Source organism: Rhinolophus sinicus, linkage group LG10 (assembly GCF_036562045.2).
Source record: "Rhinolophus sinicus isolate RSC01 linkage group LG10, ASM3656204v1, whole genome shotgun sequence".
NCBI lineage: Eukaryota > Metazoa > Chordata > Mammalia > Chiroptera > Rhinolophidae > Rhinolophus > Rhinolophus sinicus.
Window position 1 is genome coordinate 60,702,001 of NC_133759.1, and position 16,790 is coordinate 60,718,790.

The 16,790-nt window shown below is 38.8% G+C and overlaps 1 protein-coding gene across 1 annotated transcript in view; it reads right to left on the bottom strand.

The window, feature by feature from the left end:
• Positions 1 to 16,790, bottom strand: part of SUCLG2 (succinate-CoA ligase GDP-forming subunit beta) — a 253,425-nt gene that overhangs the window by 125,009 nt on the left and 111,626 nt on the right. The window contains exons 3-4 of the mRNA XM_019757202.2: positions 4,186 to 4,285; positions 3,161 to 3,251 (exon numbers count right to left, since the gene is read on the bottom strand). Coding sequence (XP_019612761.2) covers positions 3,161 to 3,251; positions 4,186 to 4,285 — 191 coding nt within the window. The remainder of the gene's footprint in view (positions 1 to 3,160; positions 3,252 to 4,185; positions 4,286 to 16,790) is intronic.

Consider the following 16,790-nt stretch of genomic DNA (forward strand, 5'->3'; position numbering starts at 1 on the left):
TTATATACGTATCTTTGTTCATTTGTTTTACTATCCCTGTACATAAGATACCTAGAAGTAAAATGGCTAGGTTTTAGACTCTTCATATTTAAAAATTTGGTAAATACTCTCAAATTGCCCTGGAGAGAGAGAGGCTGTACCAACTTATACTCAAAACAAGAATGATAAAAGATGTCTTGGATGACTTTTAAAAGAAAATAAAAACATTTACAAATAATCAGTACTAGAAGTCAAAATAATAGAAAGACTTACACTGATTATCTTAGAAGTAGTTCAATAATAGGTTTCACAAAAAACATTAGATTGAGTAGCATTAGGTTTTAGCAACTCATTCCACAAAAACACTGCCTTAAGTCACATGAAATGGGATAAATACATGATGATCTAGAAGCTATAATGTAATGAATACAGAACTCCTTTTCAAACTTTTATGGAATTTATCACCAGTCAAAAATAAAACACTTTACAAGGGGCTTCATATTAATTATTTTGTCACAACTGGAGCCTCATGAGAATGTAAGTAATATTTCTTGGCATACATTGTTAGGATTATCTAGAACCCTTCTGATTTCAAGTTCACTTTCTAATGCAGAGCTCGTCTAGTGAACAAGACTTAATGACTTTCAATAGTTACTCTTAGAAGCAACACAACATCACAACTTTTGAGGGTAAGTGTCATTCAAGAGTCTTATTCTTATTCTTCTAAAATGTTGACAGATGTGCTCTGGATTCCACCAAATTTCTATTTGTAAAGAGCAGCTGTTGTCTCAAACAGCTCCTGCTTGGTAGAAATGATGTATCATTCTTTAAGAAACCATCCCCATGAAATGATGATTATCAATAGATAATCCAAGCAATTTTATATAAAGACATTTTTTTTTTTAACATTATTATGCCTTCCGATGACCCAGCATGTCAGAATATTTTAGAAGTTGTTACAGAGAGGAACTAATGGGCTCCATGAAAACTCATCCCAGGAGAAACTCAGTTAAATGCATTATATTTCAAAAAAAGTTTCATCTGTGGCTGACACAAAGCATTTCATCAATGCAGCCTTTTTCTGGAGCCCTCTAGTACAGAAAGCTTTTTAACTTACTTTCCTTAAATTTGACCACTGAATATGTTTTTGTGTTCTTTTTCATATTGTGTTACTCAAATGGTGGTCTCTGGATGAGTGGCAGTGCCTACACTATATATAACACGAGAATGACTACGTGAGATTAAAAGTATCCTCTCAGTTTGTGAACTCACCTCATGGCAGTTCCCATCACTGGCACTGGACCAGGGGGCACGTGATGAATAACACTGTCTCCCCAACCCTTCTGCTAGCTCAAGGAACACACCCAGAAACACATTGCCACAGATTCAGAAAAACATATCCAATGTGTTTAGATGTGTGTATGTGTTGAAGTAACTTCTCAAACAAACTTAGAAATCTAAAGCTTCTATAATCTGGGACTTCTAACTGATGTCCAAGAGTCTATAAGGAAAAAATACATGGTCCTTAAAGTTGTATAAAATGTTGTTGTTATAGAAGTGCGGTAATACACATTTTATACAGAAAAACAACTAAAACAATGTATGACAATTATTTCTGGGTGGAGAGAATACAAAGAACTTTTACTTTCTAATTTTTATATTTCTGTACTACTGGAATTTTTTACATATGTTAATCACTTTTGCAATCAGAAAAAAAGCTACTTAAAAATAAATCACTCTAGTAGTTTCCTGGCACTGACTTAATTTACAAGAATGTGTTTTATGACCAGTGTTTCAGGAACCTATCTACAAACTAATTTTATGCCTATCTGTCTATATAGGGTAAATCTTCCTTGAGTATTTTTATATGCTTTTAAGAAGTATCACAAACTCTAATCTAAAAACGCATGTGTCCATAAAAAACAACGAATTCTTACAAACAAAGTATTAATTATGTCCTCTGTTTACAAATTTTGAAGAAGTTACAGAGGTAAAGGTTCATAACCAGATTTAAAGAGAAATAAAAGTACTGTGCCAGGCCTAGCAAAACAACACTTTTGAGTTTTAATCAGTTGTTGCACTTACCTGAGAGGCAGTGGGAAAGGGAAACAACCACAACCGTTTTGTGAGTGTGCGTCCTGAACAACTGCAAAGGCTTCGTGTTCTTAGAGTGAAGGAGCTAATGACTGCAATATTCCAATCTCCCTCCAGCTCAGTGGCCTTTTTGGGAACAGGACAGACACTCTCGTGGTACTAACTAGCCTCAGTTTCCCCAAGCATGGCACACTGGGAGAGATCGCCTTCTGTGATGTGGTGGCAACAGAGCAGACAGATGCTGCCCGCAATGCTGGGCCATGATTCTTGTTTTGACGGGCCCTTCCCGTCATCTGTGCCTCCCAGGGCTGGGGTGTGTGACCTGTGTAATCGCACAGGGTCCCATCCATACTCAGAAGGGCCACACTTTTGGTCTCTTGATTTAATGTCCTGTTGTAGCTCACTTGAAATTTGAACAAGGATCCTCAGGTTTTCATTTCGCACTGGATCCTGCAAATCAGGTAGCCAGTTCTGGTGCCTCGATCCATGAGGGGGGCCCAGCAAAGGTGAGCAGACCAATGGGAGAGTCAGATTCTGGCCTCAGCTCTGTCCCTCACAAGTTCACTGCCAAGGTAGGCCACGGTGCTCTGGGCTTTATTTTCTGTGTGTGTGTGTGTGTGTGTACCTATACACACTTGGGTGCCCCAACAGACCTCACTAATACAACATATAACATAGTAAGGTATAGGTGCACTTAGAAAACAACTACAACAGGTAATTCTGATACCTGGGACTGAGGGTGGGGCTGTGTAGGAGCAGAGACTATCCCTCACTGAATATGACAGGTGTCATACCACGCCCTTTCAGCTTTAACAGGATGTCTGCATTCTGAAAGAGAAAGCTATTGCTTCATTCACTCACCCCCACCCACTTTTATTACATGCTGGTGATAATTAATCATATTACTATTATAGAATCTTTTTATTTCTCCTCAAAGTTATACCACATACTAAACAGGTTACATGTGGTTTAAAAATAAAATGGTGCATTGCCAAAGTGAATTGTTTCATTAGATTTTGTCAAAACTGAAACATGATTATTTTTAAAAAACACATACATAGAAAATGACCAAAAGCGTTCATATTACCTTGTTAACTTTCACACCTTCTTTTGGAGTTTGTTTTGTTGCTAGATTATACCCAATCATCTGTTTAGCCAGCTGTCCCACAACTTTAGGGCTAAGAGAAAGAGAAAAAAAAGAGAGAAAGAAAGGAAAGAAAATCAACATCTATGTTGAAAATCATTTTAAAGCAGAGTCCATACTGTATTCTCATGTCCACACTGCCCAGGGACCACCTCCATGCCCAGAATCCACGGGCCTTTCTGCTCATACCTACTATATGCCTAGCACTGTGTCAGTCTTACAGAGCAAAAGCTAGAAATGGAAGGGAGGGAGGCAGGGACGGAGGGAAGGAGGGAGAGAGAGAGAGAAGGAGGGAGAGAGGGAGAGAGCGAGGGAGGATAACTTACCTCTGTTGTCCTCTGCCCCCAAATAAATTAGCCACAGTAAAGAGACAAGGCTGAGATGCATAACCGATTTAGGTAAGAGTTGAATAACAAAGACTTGATAGTGGATGATTTGGGAAGCACTGGCCAATGAGGGGGATAAAGCTGAGGGTAAGAATCACAATAAGTAAGGAAAGGAAAGGGATATGACCTGAGAGGAGAGGAAAAGTGTTCAGTGCTGGAGACCTGGGATCTAAAGATGAACAGGTAGGCTCAGATACAGGAAAACGTGGACTCTATCAGACAGGAAGGACAACTGATGCCACTGGCAATGGGGAGCCATTGTAGTTCTTGAATGGGGAAGTGACACTATGGAAGTGGTATTTAACTTGTAAGTGGTATGTTTCCAACAATTAATGAATCATTGATTGTCTAGGAGAGACAGAGTGTCAAGTTTTCAACAATGACTGAAGATAAATCTTTTCATGGGAGCAGAAGAAAAACTGGGGCATTGCCAGAATCAGCCTATAATTTGTTTCCTCTGTTTGCTAGTTACTGCTCCTACCCCCATCCCAACCCTCTCTCTCAGTGCTGCTTTCAATAATGAGCAAGATCTTCCACAAACTGGTTGGCCCATAGATAAGGAATTAAAACCTCCAGACTTACTCTTTTGTCAAATGAACGCCTCCTTTCAAACCACTACTGAAGATACCTTTTCCTCTTCCTCCAGCTAAGATCTGGGCTTTTAAAACAATTTCTTTTGCATCTGAAAAAGGAAATCCAGAATAGGTAGTTGATTTTAAATTCTTTTTATTTTTTTTTAAGCGACAAGCCACAAGGAAAGTGGTAATGACACATCACTTCCAAAAGTGGTAAAAGCTCTCTCAAACCAACTTTGAAAATGAAGGCGATAAAGAACTTCTAAAAACATCAATGCGCCTAAATGCAATGGCTGTTTATCAAGCATATTCAAATCTCTCCTACCCGTTGAATCTAATGCTCCACTATCCCAAGGGAAAGCAAGGCGTGTGCTCCCTGTCTCTTTTGAGTGTCAGAAGATGCTAAAGAAATCTAGGCTGGAGGTGTTAACTTCCCTGTGTAATGACACTCCCATGTAGCAGAGGCACTGCTCTGCCAGTCAGAGACTCTAACTACCTGTCAGTCATCGGGGAGATCAAAGGAAGACCGGATTACTGGGCGGAAAGGTTTAAAGACAAGATGCAAAGAGAGAATGTAATAACTGCATTGCTGGACACTAAGTTTTCTGAGCAGTTGTTCTATTTGTTGATAGGGTTGAGTAGGGAGGAGGAAACTGATTACAACTAAAAGCTAGTAATATTTTTCAAATGTTGGTGGGGTAACAAAACATCCCAGGGAAGGTGGTTGTGGAATCCTCTTTTCTCAACACACTCAAGGAAAGAATGAACTGTCTGATCTTGACCTTTGAGACCAGAGTCGTGAGCTCAGATATCTTTATGGGCCTGGCAGAGAAGTTGGGTGTGTGAAGCAGTCCTGTGACAGAGATGGGGCCTTCAGCAAACGGCAGAGCTCCCCTCCTCAACCACCAAAAAGAAAGAAAAAGGCAGCCCCCAAATCAAATACGTTTAATAAACCATACACCTTCGGGCCATAGCTGGCATCCTCGTGATTCATAGTTGTCTAAAACCAGAGAACTAAGTCTGACAATCTTCTATAAGGCTCTAATGGTTTTCTGGTTCACCATACCAGGTTTAGAATCCAAGACTTAGGTGTTAATCCAGCCATATACCCTTACTGAGCTGTGTAACATTGGGCAAGTTACTTAATATCTCTGAAACTCAGTTTACTTGATTGTGAAATGATGATAAAGATTGTTTTAAAAATTCAATGAGATAAATGCATGTGACTGCTTTATCTCAAGTGCCTGAAACTCATGACTAAAGAAAGACTATTGCCACAATCAATAGTTCATGTATTACCTTTGTATATTGTAAAGATTCAAAAGGATTATTTCCACCTGAGCAGAGGTGGTAAAAATAAATTGTTGGTATCTGCCACCATTCATGAGAGCTATGTTGGCTATGACTGTTGATGTTCTCGTTACTCGCAGGCAGCAAGCAGGCAAAGTACAGAGTGAGCCAGAGAGGGTTTTATCATGAAGGAACTGGGCACTACAGAAGGATGACACTATGAAGGCACTGGGTAAGACAGTCAATCCAGCTGATGCAGACAAGATTTTTAAAGTTCCTCGTCTTCATTTGTTGGTCCTCCTTTTTCCTGTATTTGCTTATACTCAGAAAACCAGGCTCACCTTCTCTCAAACGCTCTTTCTTTGTGGTGCTCTATACTCTCCCCAACAATTGTTTCTGCCCTTGATGTGAACCATCATAACATCAGTCAAACCAAGTCTTATTATAAATGGCTTTCCATCAAACTGAGTAGAAGACAAGCTGTGATGACCACTCATTATCAGAAACTGACCAGGAAAGGAACTGCGTAAACCAGAATTCTTAGGCTAATGCATGTAAGACAGTGACATGAGCGAGGACTTTGGAGTTAAACAGACCCAAGTTACAATCTCCCAGTCCGCCTGTCACTTTCGTAGTACAGAAGAGGAGACGGAGGCTCAGAAAGGGAAAAGTAGCAGCCTGGCTGTAAAATGGGCATACTAATCTATAGTGTTAGAAAAGGCGCTTATCTCAACAGCTAACACATTAAAAAATAGCCAAATTACGATAGCTATCGTCATTGTAATCAGCCAAAATAGTGGCAGACAGGAAGATATTCCCTATATCTCTTTTTAAGACATCAAGTGGAAAAAACATTTTTTCCTGTCTACTCAAATTTCTAATTGTGATCTCTTCAAATTCTTTTAAAAGGATAACCTGCATTCCATTGCCATTAGCAGTTTTCATATCCTTGCCATCGGAAGAAAGAAATGCTTTCTTCTCCAAGCTTTCTAGCAGCAAAACTTGAAAGCCAGACAGAATACCTAATTGGTCACTGTTAGTTGGCACTACACAGGCCAACTGATCAGCTTTAGGCACTAACCATCAAGAAACACAGCTGTTGCCTCCACGAAGCTTTGCCAATCACGTGTGTCACTATTTGACCATGTGTCATGTCAAAGGACTCCATGTGACCCATTTGGTAGTCTAACCAACCACTTCCAACACTGTGGAGACATATATTAGGTCAGGCAAATAGAAAAAGGGAAAGGAAATGATCCATGTACAAAAATAAGTTCACTACAATCATCGCTTCTGGTCAGATCTCCAGTACTTAATCAGTACAGAAGGTTAGCAGCACAAAGTAAAGCGAGTTTTTCTCATCTTGAGGGAAATTCACATGCAGCAATTTGATATATGCGGTTCTTTTAATCAAGGTACTAAAAATTAAGTAAAGTGACCAAATCCTACTGACCAAATCCTATCTAGCCTTTTCATTCAGTATTTACCAAGTCGATTCACACTTAATGTCATTATTTCCATTTTATTTAAAGATCTGATTTCTCCAAAAATTCATTTGGGAGGTTTTTTTCTTTTTCTTTTTTAACCTTACCGCCCTAGCCCCCAACAGAATTAGAAAAGAACACCCCATACACAACACTCAGCTTTTGTCTGAATACATAAGATGGCTGTCGTGCGGGAGACCCTGCTCGCTGCGCCATTTGTCGTGCAGGGCGTCCGGTGGGGGGCGGCTGGCGGGGTCTCTGCTCCCGCTCCCCACACAAGGATGCAGGACATGGTGAGGCCAAAAAGGAACACCCACGGAGCCACAAGTAGGGGAGTCATACCACTATATTCTCTCTGGTGGCACTATACTCTCAATGGAGGCTGGATCCACACTTGCCAGCCCAGCCACCATCTTCTTGCTAGCCCCCATTCTTTCTCTCCTTCTGCTAGTGTAGCCACAGCAGTTATATTAGTGGCCAATGGCTCACTGGTTACAGCTGACGGCCAACTAGCCACAGCTGATGGCCATCCAATCACATTGATGGCCATTTACTACCTGAGCCAGGCACCTGTCTATGTGAGGCCGAGAGCCTGGAAATTACTTTCTGGGGCTCTGCCCCCACAATGGCTTAACCATATTTTAAGATAATAAGCTAAAAGGAGATGGAAAGAAAAAAAAAATTACTGTAATAGGTTTTGTATGGAAACAGATTATACCTATCTATACATTGATAACCATATTATTGGACTCTGAGTGTTATAATCCAGGTCTGTATACCTCCAAATTCCTTGCGCTTAACTATGTCTGTATGCAGTAGCCAAAATATTATGCAATGCATTCATTTTAGTATTTTGTTCCTTTCCTCGCAAGTTTCTAATAAGCAGCAGTGTTCATGGCTAGCCTTCCACTCAGGTTTGATGGGAACCTGTTTACTATCATTTATACATACTTTAGGAGAAAAAGCACTGCAAGGGACATACTTGATAAACTTCTGTAAGACTGTCAAATACCTTATCAGTTAAGAGAACAATATTTATAGCCATCTAGGAAGCCTAAAAACATTCCACACCCTGGACTTGTTTAGTTCTATTAGCTGCATTAAAATAACGCTTTCTCAAGTGATTTCCTCTCATTTTTTACCACAAATGTTATTCTAATTATAATAATACAGTTTTATAGCAAATTTTATAGTCCTCCAATAGTCCCATGCTGGGTAATTAACATTCTTGGAAGCATTATTAAACATAAAAGGAAAAAAATTAAATTCATTAAGGAAAGCATAACCTATATAGAATAAATAAGAAATGTTTTTAATTAGGCAAGCTTTGTAAAGTTGGTTCACTTTGTTTTTTTCGAGATGCCATTCAGACAGCATATTTATGCAACATATTGTCCACATGACATTGTTTGGAACCATAAGCAAATAGACCATGGTAAATATCTGAAAATGTTTATCAAGAATCTTGATAAAAAGAAGCTATTTTCCACTATCTTTTTTAAACAGTTTAGTGATGAAATGAATATTTGTGTTACCAAACTGGTTTTTATTCAGCATTGCTGTCTTCAAAAATATACTACTTTTCTAAACGCAGGATGCAGCACAATTTACACTGACATTGCAGTGAGACGACTGCTATGATCGTCATCGATTTCAAGTCAATACCATTGGAATTGTTGGAGGAACTATGATTTCTACGGTTCACTGACTGCAGCAAAATTGGAATATTCAGTTTTCAGTACAACTGCATGGTATAATAGCTAGCATGGCGACCACCTTTCATGAGGTTTGATAGAATTCTTAATTGAGAAAGTTAAAATGTATTTCAGGTTTACCTATTGCTATAAGGCAAGGAGAAAGGGGAGGGTGAGGCAAAAGATGAGTCAAAGATATTAGAGAAAAATGAAACTTTAAAAAGAACACATAATTATAGGGTGACAAGTTAGAAGCCTAAGTGCCAATTTCCCAATGAAAATGAGCTAACTTCTGCGTTTTCATTATGACCCCAGAACCCAAACTTAAAATTGGAGAATAACCCATCTTCAGTCATTACTGTAATATCTCTTGAGGACTGATTCCTATTTCCTCAAATTGTAACTAGGTCACTGGGAGTAGGTCACTGTAGTGGCTCTTTCCATAAACCCAATGGCATCTCTGAGCCTAAAACAATTATTTCAACTTTCAACATATCGCACATGGGCTCACCAATGTTGGGATAGAGAATTTCAAACATACAAAACATCAGAATAATCTGTTTCACTATTGGTCACATCTCTTGACTGAATTAGGGTTAGAGATACTTGGCTCTCCATCAGACTGCTGCTACCCACCAAAGATTAAAATTGCACATACCTAACAGTGATTTTCAAATATAAGTCAAAGATGGAACTAGGATCATCTCTAGGACCAGGGTTTTGTGACACAAACAGGAAGTTTTCCAGGGAGACACTATTTCATATTAAGAAATCCTTTACTGATAAGGCTTTTTACGTGAGTCTTAAATCTTAAATTTCCTAGTAAATATGGTGGCCAATTAATTTCTTATTATCTAAAATAATTCCTTCATTTGGATAGTGTGGGTATATGAAAATGCCACTTTGAACAGATTACTGATTATAAAGTAGATAATATTATTACCTCAAGACAAAACATGCTTTTGTTTTCAAGAGAAAAATTTTAATTTTAGTTCCTATAAAAATTCCTAAAGTATCATAAATCATTGTTTTTACATATCGCCATACTCTTTAAAATATTGTTTATTTATTACTGCATTATAGGCTTCATTAAAATCTATAATGACAAATTAGCCTACTCGTCTGATTTTGTCACTGTTGTTAATTACATTCATAACCATTAATACACACTTCGTTGGTAATAAAAATTTTAAAGCAAGATAAAAATTACCTCCAGACAGGCTCAATTCAGTTGTCATATCTTACTCTTTCTATAGTCTAGTACTAATAAAGCAATCTTACATTTTGCCTATAAGATTAAAATATATATTTCTGTAAGAAAAATTAAGGATAGAACATCATAACACTAATGGTAAAAGTACCCTGTGATCTTATTAAGGTACCTATAGTTAATCAAAGAATTTCTAGTACTATAAGATTGCAACCATAAGATATTAAACAAATCTTTTTGCAAATGAAAAATGAGAATTTTTTTTAGGAGAAATTTCCAAAAGAAATCTACTGTGTTTAATACAGATTGCAGGATGGATTAATGATATACATTAATAAAGGGATCTGTGTAACATTTGTAACTTCAGCAGATCCTAGAAAGAGGCATGGAAAATGAAAAGCAGTTATGAACACCACGAGCATTGCTACTGTATTTTGTGGTACATTTGAAGGGGAAGGATAAAGGAAAACCAGCTATAAAAAATTTTTTTCTTTTTTTGTTCTGATTTTCACACCAAAGACGCATCCAATCAAGGTTCCATTAGAGAAGCAGCAACACTCTGAGTTATGGATAAAGGATTAACTGTAGGAATTAAAGCTTACACAATTGTGGGAGACTTGGAGAACACATCCTGGCGAGGGCAAATCCCTCCTTTAGCAACAGACATCTGGAAACTACCTGATAACAGGGACATAAAAGGGGATCTCTGATTGATCTTGACCAGTGACAAACAAGATGGGAATAAAACGTGGCAATACCCAGAACTGATATGGGAAGATAAACTCACAAAGGTTTTATCTTCAGTCAACAGGGATGACTCTGAAATTTAAAATGTATGTAACACAAATATTGCACCCATATTTAAAGATGTTTCTTTCACTTTCACAGTCATATTACTAGTATTCTGAGATCTCCCATCTTTTCGATTAGAAATCTTCATCTTTTCCCTATTTCCTCTTACGTAAGTCACTTCCTCTAACTGGCCCTCCTTTTGGTGAAAGATGCTCTCATCTTTCTGGAATCTGTTGGAATCTGTCTGGAGCCCGCTCCGCTGTCTGGTGACCATCCTCATTCTGCTGCCCAGGATCTACTGCCCACACCACTGTTTCCCTTAGGCTGCTCCCTCTCCACCATCAAAGAAGATTCCCTCAGCTTCTCGTGAGTGCGTCCTTTCAGAGGACCCAGCTCCCCTAGCAGAGTGGCTCAGCCCCTGGTGACAGAGCTTTTCCCTTTGCAGCAGAGTATCTATTCCAGAGGGGACACACTCTCCAGTGAGGCACAACCTCATCCTAAACCTGAGACCCCTGTGTCCTCAGAGCTGCAGCCCCTGCCGCCCAGCAGTCTCCTTTCCTCACTCACAGAGATCACCTTGCAGGAGCCCTTACCTTGCTAATCACCTCTGCTCTTTAGAGACATCCACTCTCAGGCCCATTATATGTCTGATTCCCCAATTGCTGAGAACGTTCAAAATCCCTCACACAGATTCCTGAGCCCAGTGCCAATCAAGGAATAGGACTGGGCACTGTTCCATGCTCCGGAGAAATTCATGCTGCTTAAGGAGCATCTGGAATGTGTGACCTAAGACAGGAGGTCTACGTGCTCAAAGCTCACAAAAAACTGTGCGGTAGAGAAATCTATCTTTGATAAAAATCAACTGCAGAAATAAGGATTTTCACTGCAAAGTAATTATAATAGTGAAACACTGAAAACAACCAAAATGTTCATCAGCATTTGGACATTCGGGATTGGGAAATAAATTTTATATATCTACATAATGAAATAATATAATATTTGTATATATTATATATATTATATATATATATATATATATATAATATACATCTTAACCATGATTAAGTATATCTTTATGTATGAACTTGGGAAAATGCCTACATACACTCTAAGCTTCAAACACAACTTAATGATTAATATTTTAAAAAATAAATACATTTGTGAATAGTCATAATGAAATCTAAACGGATAATACTAAAACTATAAACTGAGGTTATCTTAAGGGGCTAGGGAGTAGTATTATGGGTGGAACATTTTATCTTTTCAGTAATGATTTAGATGTTTTATGCAATTATCATGTGTTGTCATACAAATAAATAATTGTAAAAGTTTAAAATGTAGTAAAAACGTAGGTAGTCATCCATAGTAGTTTATCTTAAATATTTAAGTATTCCTCTCTGTATCAGCCTTCATAATTTTACTATATTGGGTCAGGGGTGCCTATATCTAGGGAGGCCTTCAGAAGACTGTTCCGGAAACACAGCTCATGACCTCCTAGAGTGTCATGCAAGAAAATCGAGAGTGGCAGAAAATTGTGTTTTGCCATTTTAAAACATCTATTGAGCACATCTAAAACATCTACTGTGGGGATTCAAAGATTTTAAAAAAAGTGGTCACTGTATTCCAGAAACAAAATCTAATGGAGGAAATAGATAAACAGATAATTATTGAAAATGTGAATGCTATAATAAATATTTAGAACAAAGTACAGTGAGAAGGCAAAGTGGTATCAAGTCAAGCTTAGTTACAAAAGGGAGAAGAGCCATAAAAAGAAGAGTATTTGATCGGTGTCACAAAGAAGAGCTGAGAGTCTTCCAGGCAAAGAGGGCTGGGGGACAGAAACAGGGAGGGATAACAACTAAGTCATCCACTTAAATTAGAAATCACTGTAGCACAATTCAAACAAAGGAGTGAGGCATGCCAGGTTTCAGCACTGAGAATCACTCAAATTTGTTATTTCAGATATTCAGAAAACCTCTACATATTAAAGTTTATTTCTCTGGTGGGGGCTAAAAAAATTAATACTCTTCTTCCCACCCTCTAAGTTCTTCTAGCTGGGCTAATAATCAAATTAACTGAGACAAATTAACAGGAGAAAATCAAATGTTTAATACATGTGTGGGGGGAAAGCACATAAACATGAAAATTCCAAAGACTGTGAGGCAACATTGGGTATATAAGAAATTTTTGGACAAAGAAGAAAAGGAAGGAGGAGTATTAGATTTCCAAAGTGAGAATGGCCAATTTACAGGTAGTTGAGGAAGAGAGGAACATACACGGCAGGGAGGGTCTTGCCGGGCCATTCAGAACCCATGGGACACGGGGTGTCCAGCTAACAAGGCTTGGAGTCTTCTGCACTAATGCTAGGATGAAAATTCTTAGTGTGAGTAAGCCAAGCCTCCTTCCTTAAGCAGGTTTTTCTGTCTGAATCCCTTGGGCAGAAAAGTTGGGAGGAAGCTCCAAGCTTCCTTCTAAGTCTTATTACTTAATAAACAGTTTAAAAATCAATATCCCAAAAAGGCAGCTTCAGGGTGGCAAAACATTGGTTCCTTTCACCCTATATACAAGAACAGCACATACATAGAAATACACATTCATGGTCTTTGTTAAATTTAGTTATTTTACCCTAAGTGCGCTTAAGATCTCTAATACTTTTATCATGGTGGTCTTAAAAAAGCCCCCAACCTGGTAAGCTAACTCTCAAACAGGGCACCTATCAAAGCTCTCCAAGGAGTCCATGAGATGCAAACTAAGACGTTAACAGCAGCATTTATAAAGTACAGGAGGTCCAGCCCCTCCTAACCCACAAATAAACAGACATTGCCAACTTAAAATTTGCTACAATTCCAAATGACAGAGATACAGAACTCCAACGATGGCCTGGTGATATTGCCATCAAACGGAACCTAGGAGGTTTTTATTTTCTATTTTGAAGTGCTAAAGTGGTTGATGACACGCTGGAGTTAAGCAGAAGCCAGGAATGACCTACCTCAAGAGAGATGAAAGATCTCAGAACCACTTGCCCACGATACACACATCTACTGAGGGCCAGAATAAATTGTTATGTCACTTTCAAATTGCACTGAGTTTTAAATTGCAATGTCTTGCTCTTTTATTGCCTGTCCTGATCCATTCATTGTGTCTGAAATCTAAATCTATTGCTTGAATGTTAAACACAGAGGACTTTAGATTGCATCCTGGAGGATGAAACCGTGCAATTTCAGTGAACTGAGAAGAGTTTATATTTGGCTGACTTTCAAGGGCTGTGAAGGCCTGAGAATTATTCTGTCCTTTCTCTCTATGCTAGCTTTCTTTGGTTTCCTTCCTCCCTTCTTTCTTTTCTTCCTCCCTCCCTCCTTCCTCCTTCCTGCACTTGTACCTTCCCTCAGTCCCTGCCTTGTAAAGCTTCCAGGTTATTTAGGGGCATAGTCACCTCTGAGATGACTAACTTCAGTTTCCACAGCCAGACAGCTCAGCACTGACTTCAAATCCCACGTCCATCACACCCTCCTCAAAACCACTCCCAAATCAGGACTTATGAACTCTAACCACTGTGAGTTAACAACCTGCTCTGTATCTGACCTCAGAAGCCACAAGACCCGGCCCTGCTTTCTTGGACTGTCTTCAGAACAAAACATTTCTGATTATCTTTGAAGCATTCAAGCTAGGGTGGTCTCTTCTGGGACTTTGTGTATCTTTTTTAAAAATGCATGGTTTGAGCAAGAATTCATACAGGAGGGAGCCAGGGTAAGTGTTATAAATAGAAAATTAAGGAATTAACAAGTTTGTGTGTATTTTACTTCTTGGGGAAAATAATAATAAAATTTTGTTGAGTTGACTTTGGAATCGTAACACCTAATACAATATAGGAAAATACCCAAGAGCTAGCTGGCATCCATATCTGGTAAAACTAAAAGGAAATTCTGGCAGCTTTTAAATAGTTTTCCAGTGGTATTAGCATGGCAGACAAATCAAGTCCTGTTTTACACTTGACCAACCCTTTCAGCGTACCTTTGGAAATCCCAATCATTGTAAAATATTTATGTCAAGATTCACATTTCGTTATCGCAGCTGGGAAGCTAGCATACACGAGTAAGTCTACTCCAACCCACTGACAGCTCACTGCCCTTTCAAAATGCGGCCAGTATTTGTTCTATATCCCACGCTCTCCTTTAACACCATAGTTTTTTACTGTTTTCCACTTAGCTTCCAGCAGCATGCTATCAGACATCCAGAAGTAAATGGCACCCCCACAGAATGATTTGAAATACTCCTTTTGTCCCCTAGCACTGGTATCCTTAATCCCAGCTCATCCTTTCTCTTGCTTTCCAGCACGAGGTTGGAACAGCTGTCATAAAGCATAACATGATTCAACTGTGGAGGGGAGGAGAGCTTGTTACCCTAGAATTTCCCAGGACACTTGTCCACAGAGCTAAAAACAGGAGATGGCCTAGCCTTAAGCAAAGGGAGCAATTTTTACAAGCAACTAAATTAACATGGACTCAGGATGGTTACAAACTCTAACAGAGCAGATGCCACCGCTCGTCTAAAGTCCCTTCCAGTTCAAAGGAGATGCCATGCCGAGGGGGCTCCAGAGATCCAGGGAGGTGTTCTGTGCAACTCCATGAAGCCAGTCTAGGCTTCGCTAACCACACCCCTCACATCTTTTTCAGGGTGAAAGTTTCTACTCAAGAGCGTGCACAGCATGATACAGAATGAGATCATCTCCTTCTCCTGAAAATGACCAAATGCGAACCCCAAGCACATAGCGGGCCCTCAGCCTACGATCATTCATTTATAAACATCACATACTTTGCATTGTGAAATCATAATCACAGAGTTTGTTAGGAGCTTACTATGGAGTAAGATTTGCGCTCAGTATGTTCCTTGTCCACATTTAACAAATAACCCAGCTGAGATCGCACCATCCAGTGACACAGCTCCAAGAAGCAGAGTCAGGATTTCTAAGCTAATAAGATATTCTAGAGATTATGCTTTAACCTCTTCACATAGAGCATCATTATTGAAAAATCTCCAATCATATATAAAAATTGAACGAGTAAACATCCACATATTCACCACCCAGATTCTACAACTGCAAACACTCCACGACATTTGCTCTATCACTTATCTCTCCATCCATCGCAGCACTTCTTATTTTTTCATGCATTTCAAAGTGAGTTGCAAACAGCAGCACTGTTGCCCTTAAATGCTTTAGCACACATATCAGTAACTAAAGTTTGATATTTGTCTATAGTTCCTTTTTGAGGAGCAATAAAATTTACATAGAGTGATTGCCCAAATCTGAAGTGTACTGTTCAATGAGTTTTGACAAATGCATATACCTGTATGACTCAAATCTCAATCGAGAAATACATTATTGTTTCTGAGAACATACTTGTATTGTAAGAGTGTCCTTAGTACAAAATAAATAGGACTGGCATTGCCAGTAGGGATGTACAGTTTGTTACTGAATTTTCACTGAAACTACACATCACAAAATGCTATATTTGTACACCTCAGCACAAAGATCGTCTCCTAATGCCTGGCCTATAGTGGCACCCAGGAGATCTGCACCTGTGCGATGTATGTGAAAAGGAATCAGCACCCTCACCTCTAAATCAGAATCCTGCTGGAAACATTCCTAATTAAGAGTCAATGATACCCAAAGCACTGATTTCACAAGGGATTTTTTTTTTTTTTACCATGAGCATTCGTAACTTTTAGAAAACAACTAATTATTTAAAACATGAATTTTTACAGCAGTGATGTTTTGCAAGCTGAGAGGAAACTCAATAATAGTTGTACAAAGGTGTTTCCTTGTACCACGTCTGTCCTAGTATTTTGGTGTGACTATCCCATGTTGAACGGTAAGGTTAATTCTCCTGGGGATACTTGCAACCTCCAGAAAAGCCAGGATGATGCTTGGAGCCTTGGTCTGATCTTAAGTGATAAAGGGATGAAAATGACGGTCTTTAACCCAAAGCTTTTCTATGTTGTCAATGTCACTGTCAGTTGCCTAAAGCTTAACATTGGTGGAATCCAGACTTTTGATAAGCCGGCAGGGTTTTTGAAATAAAAAACCAGAAAGTATTTTACAGAATATAAAAGCCAAAACATCTGTGTTACAAACTAAAGTATA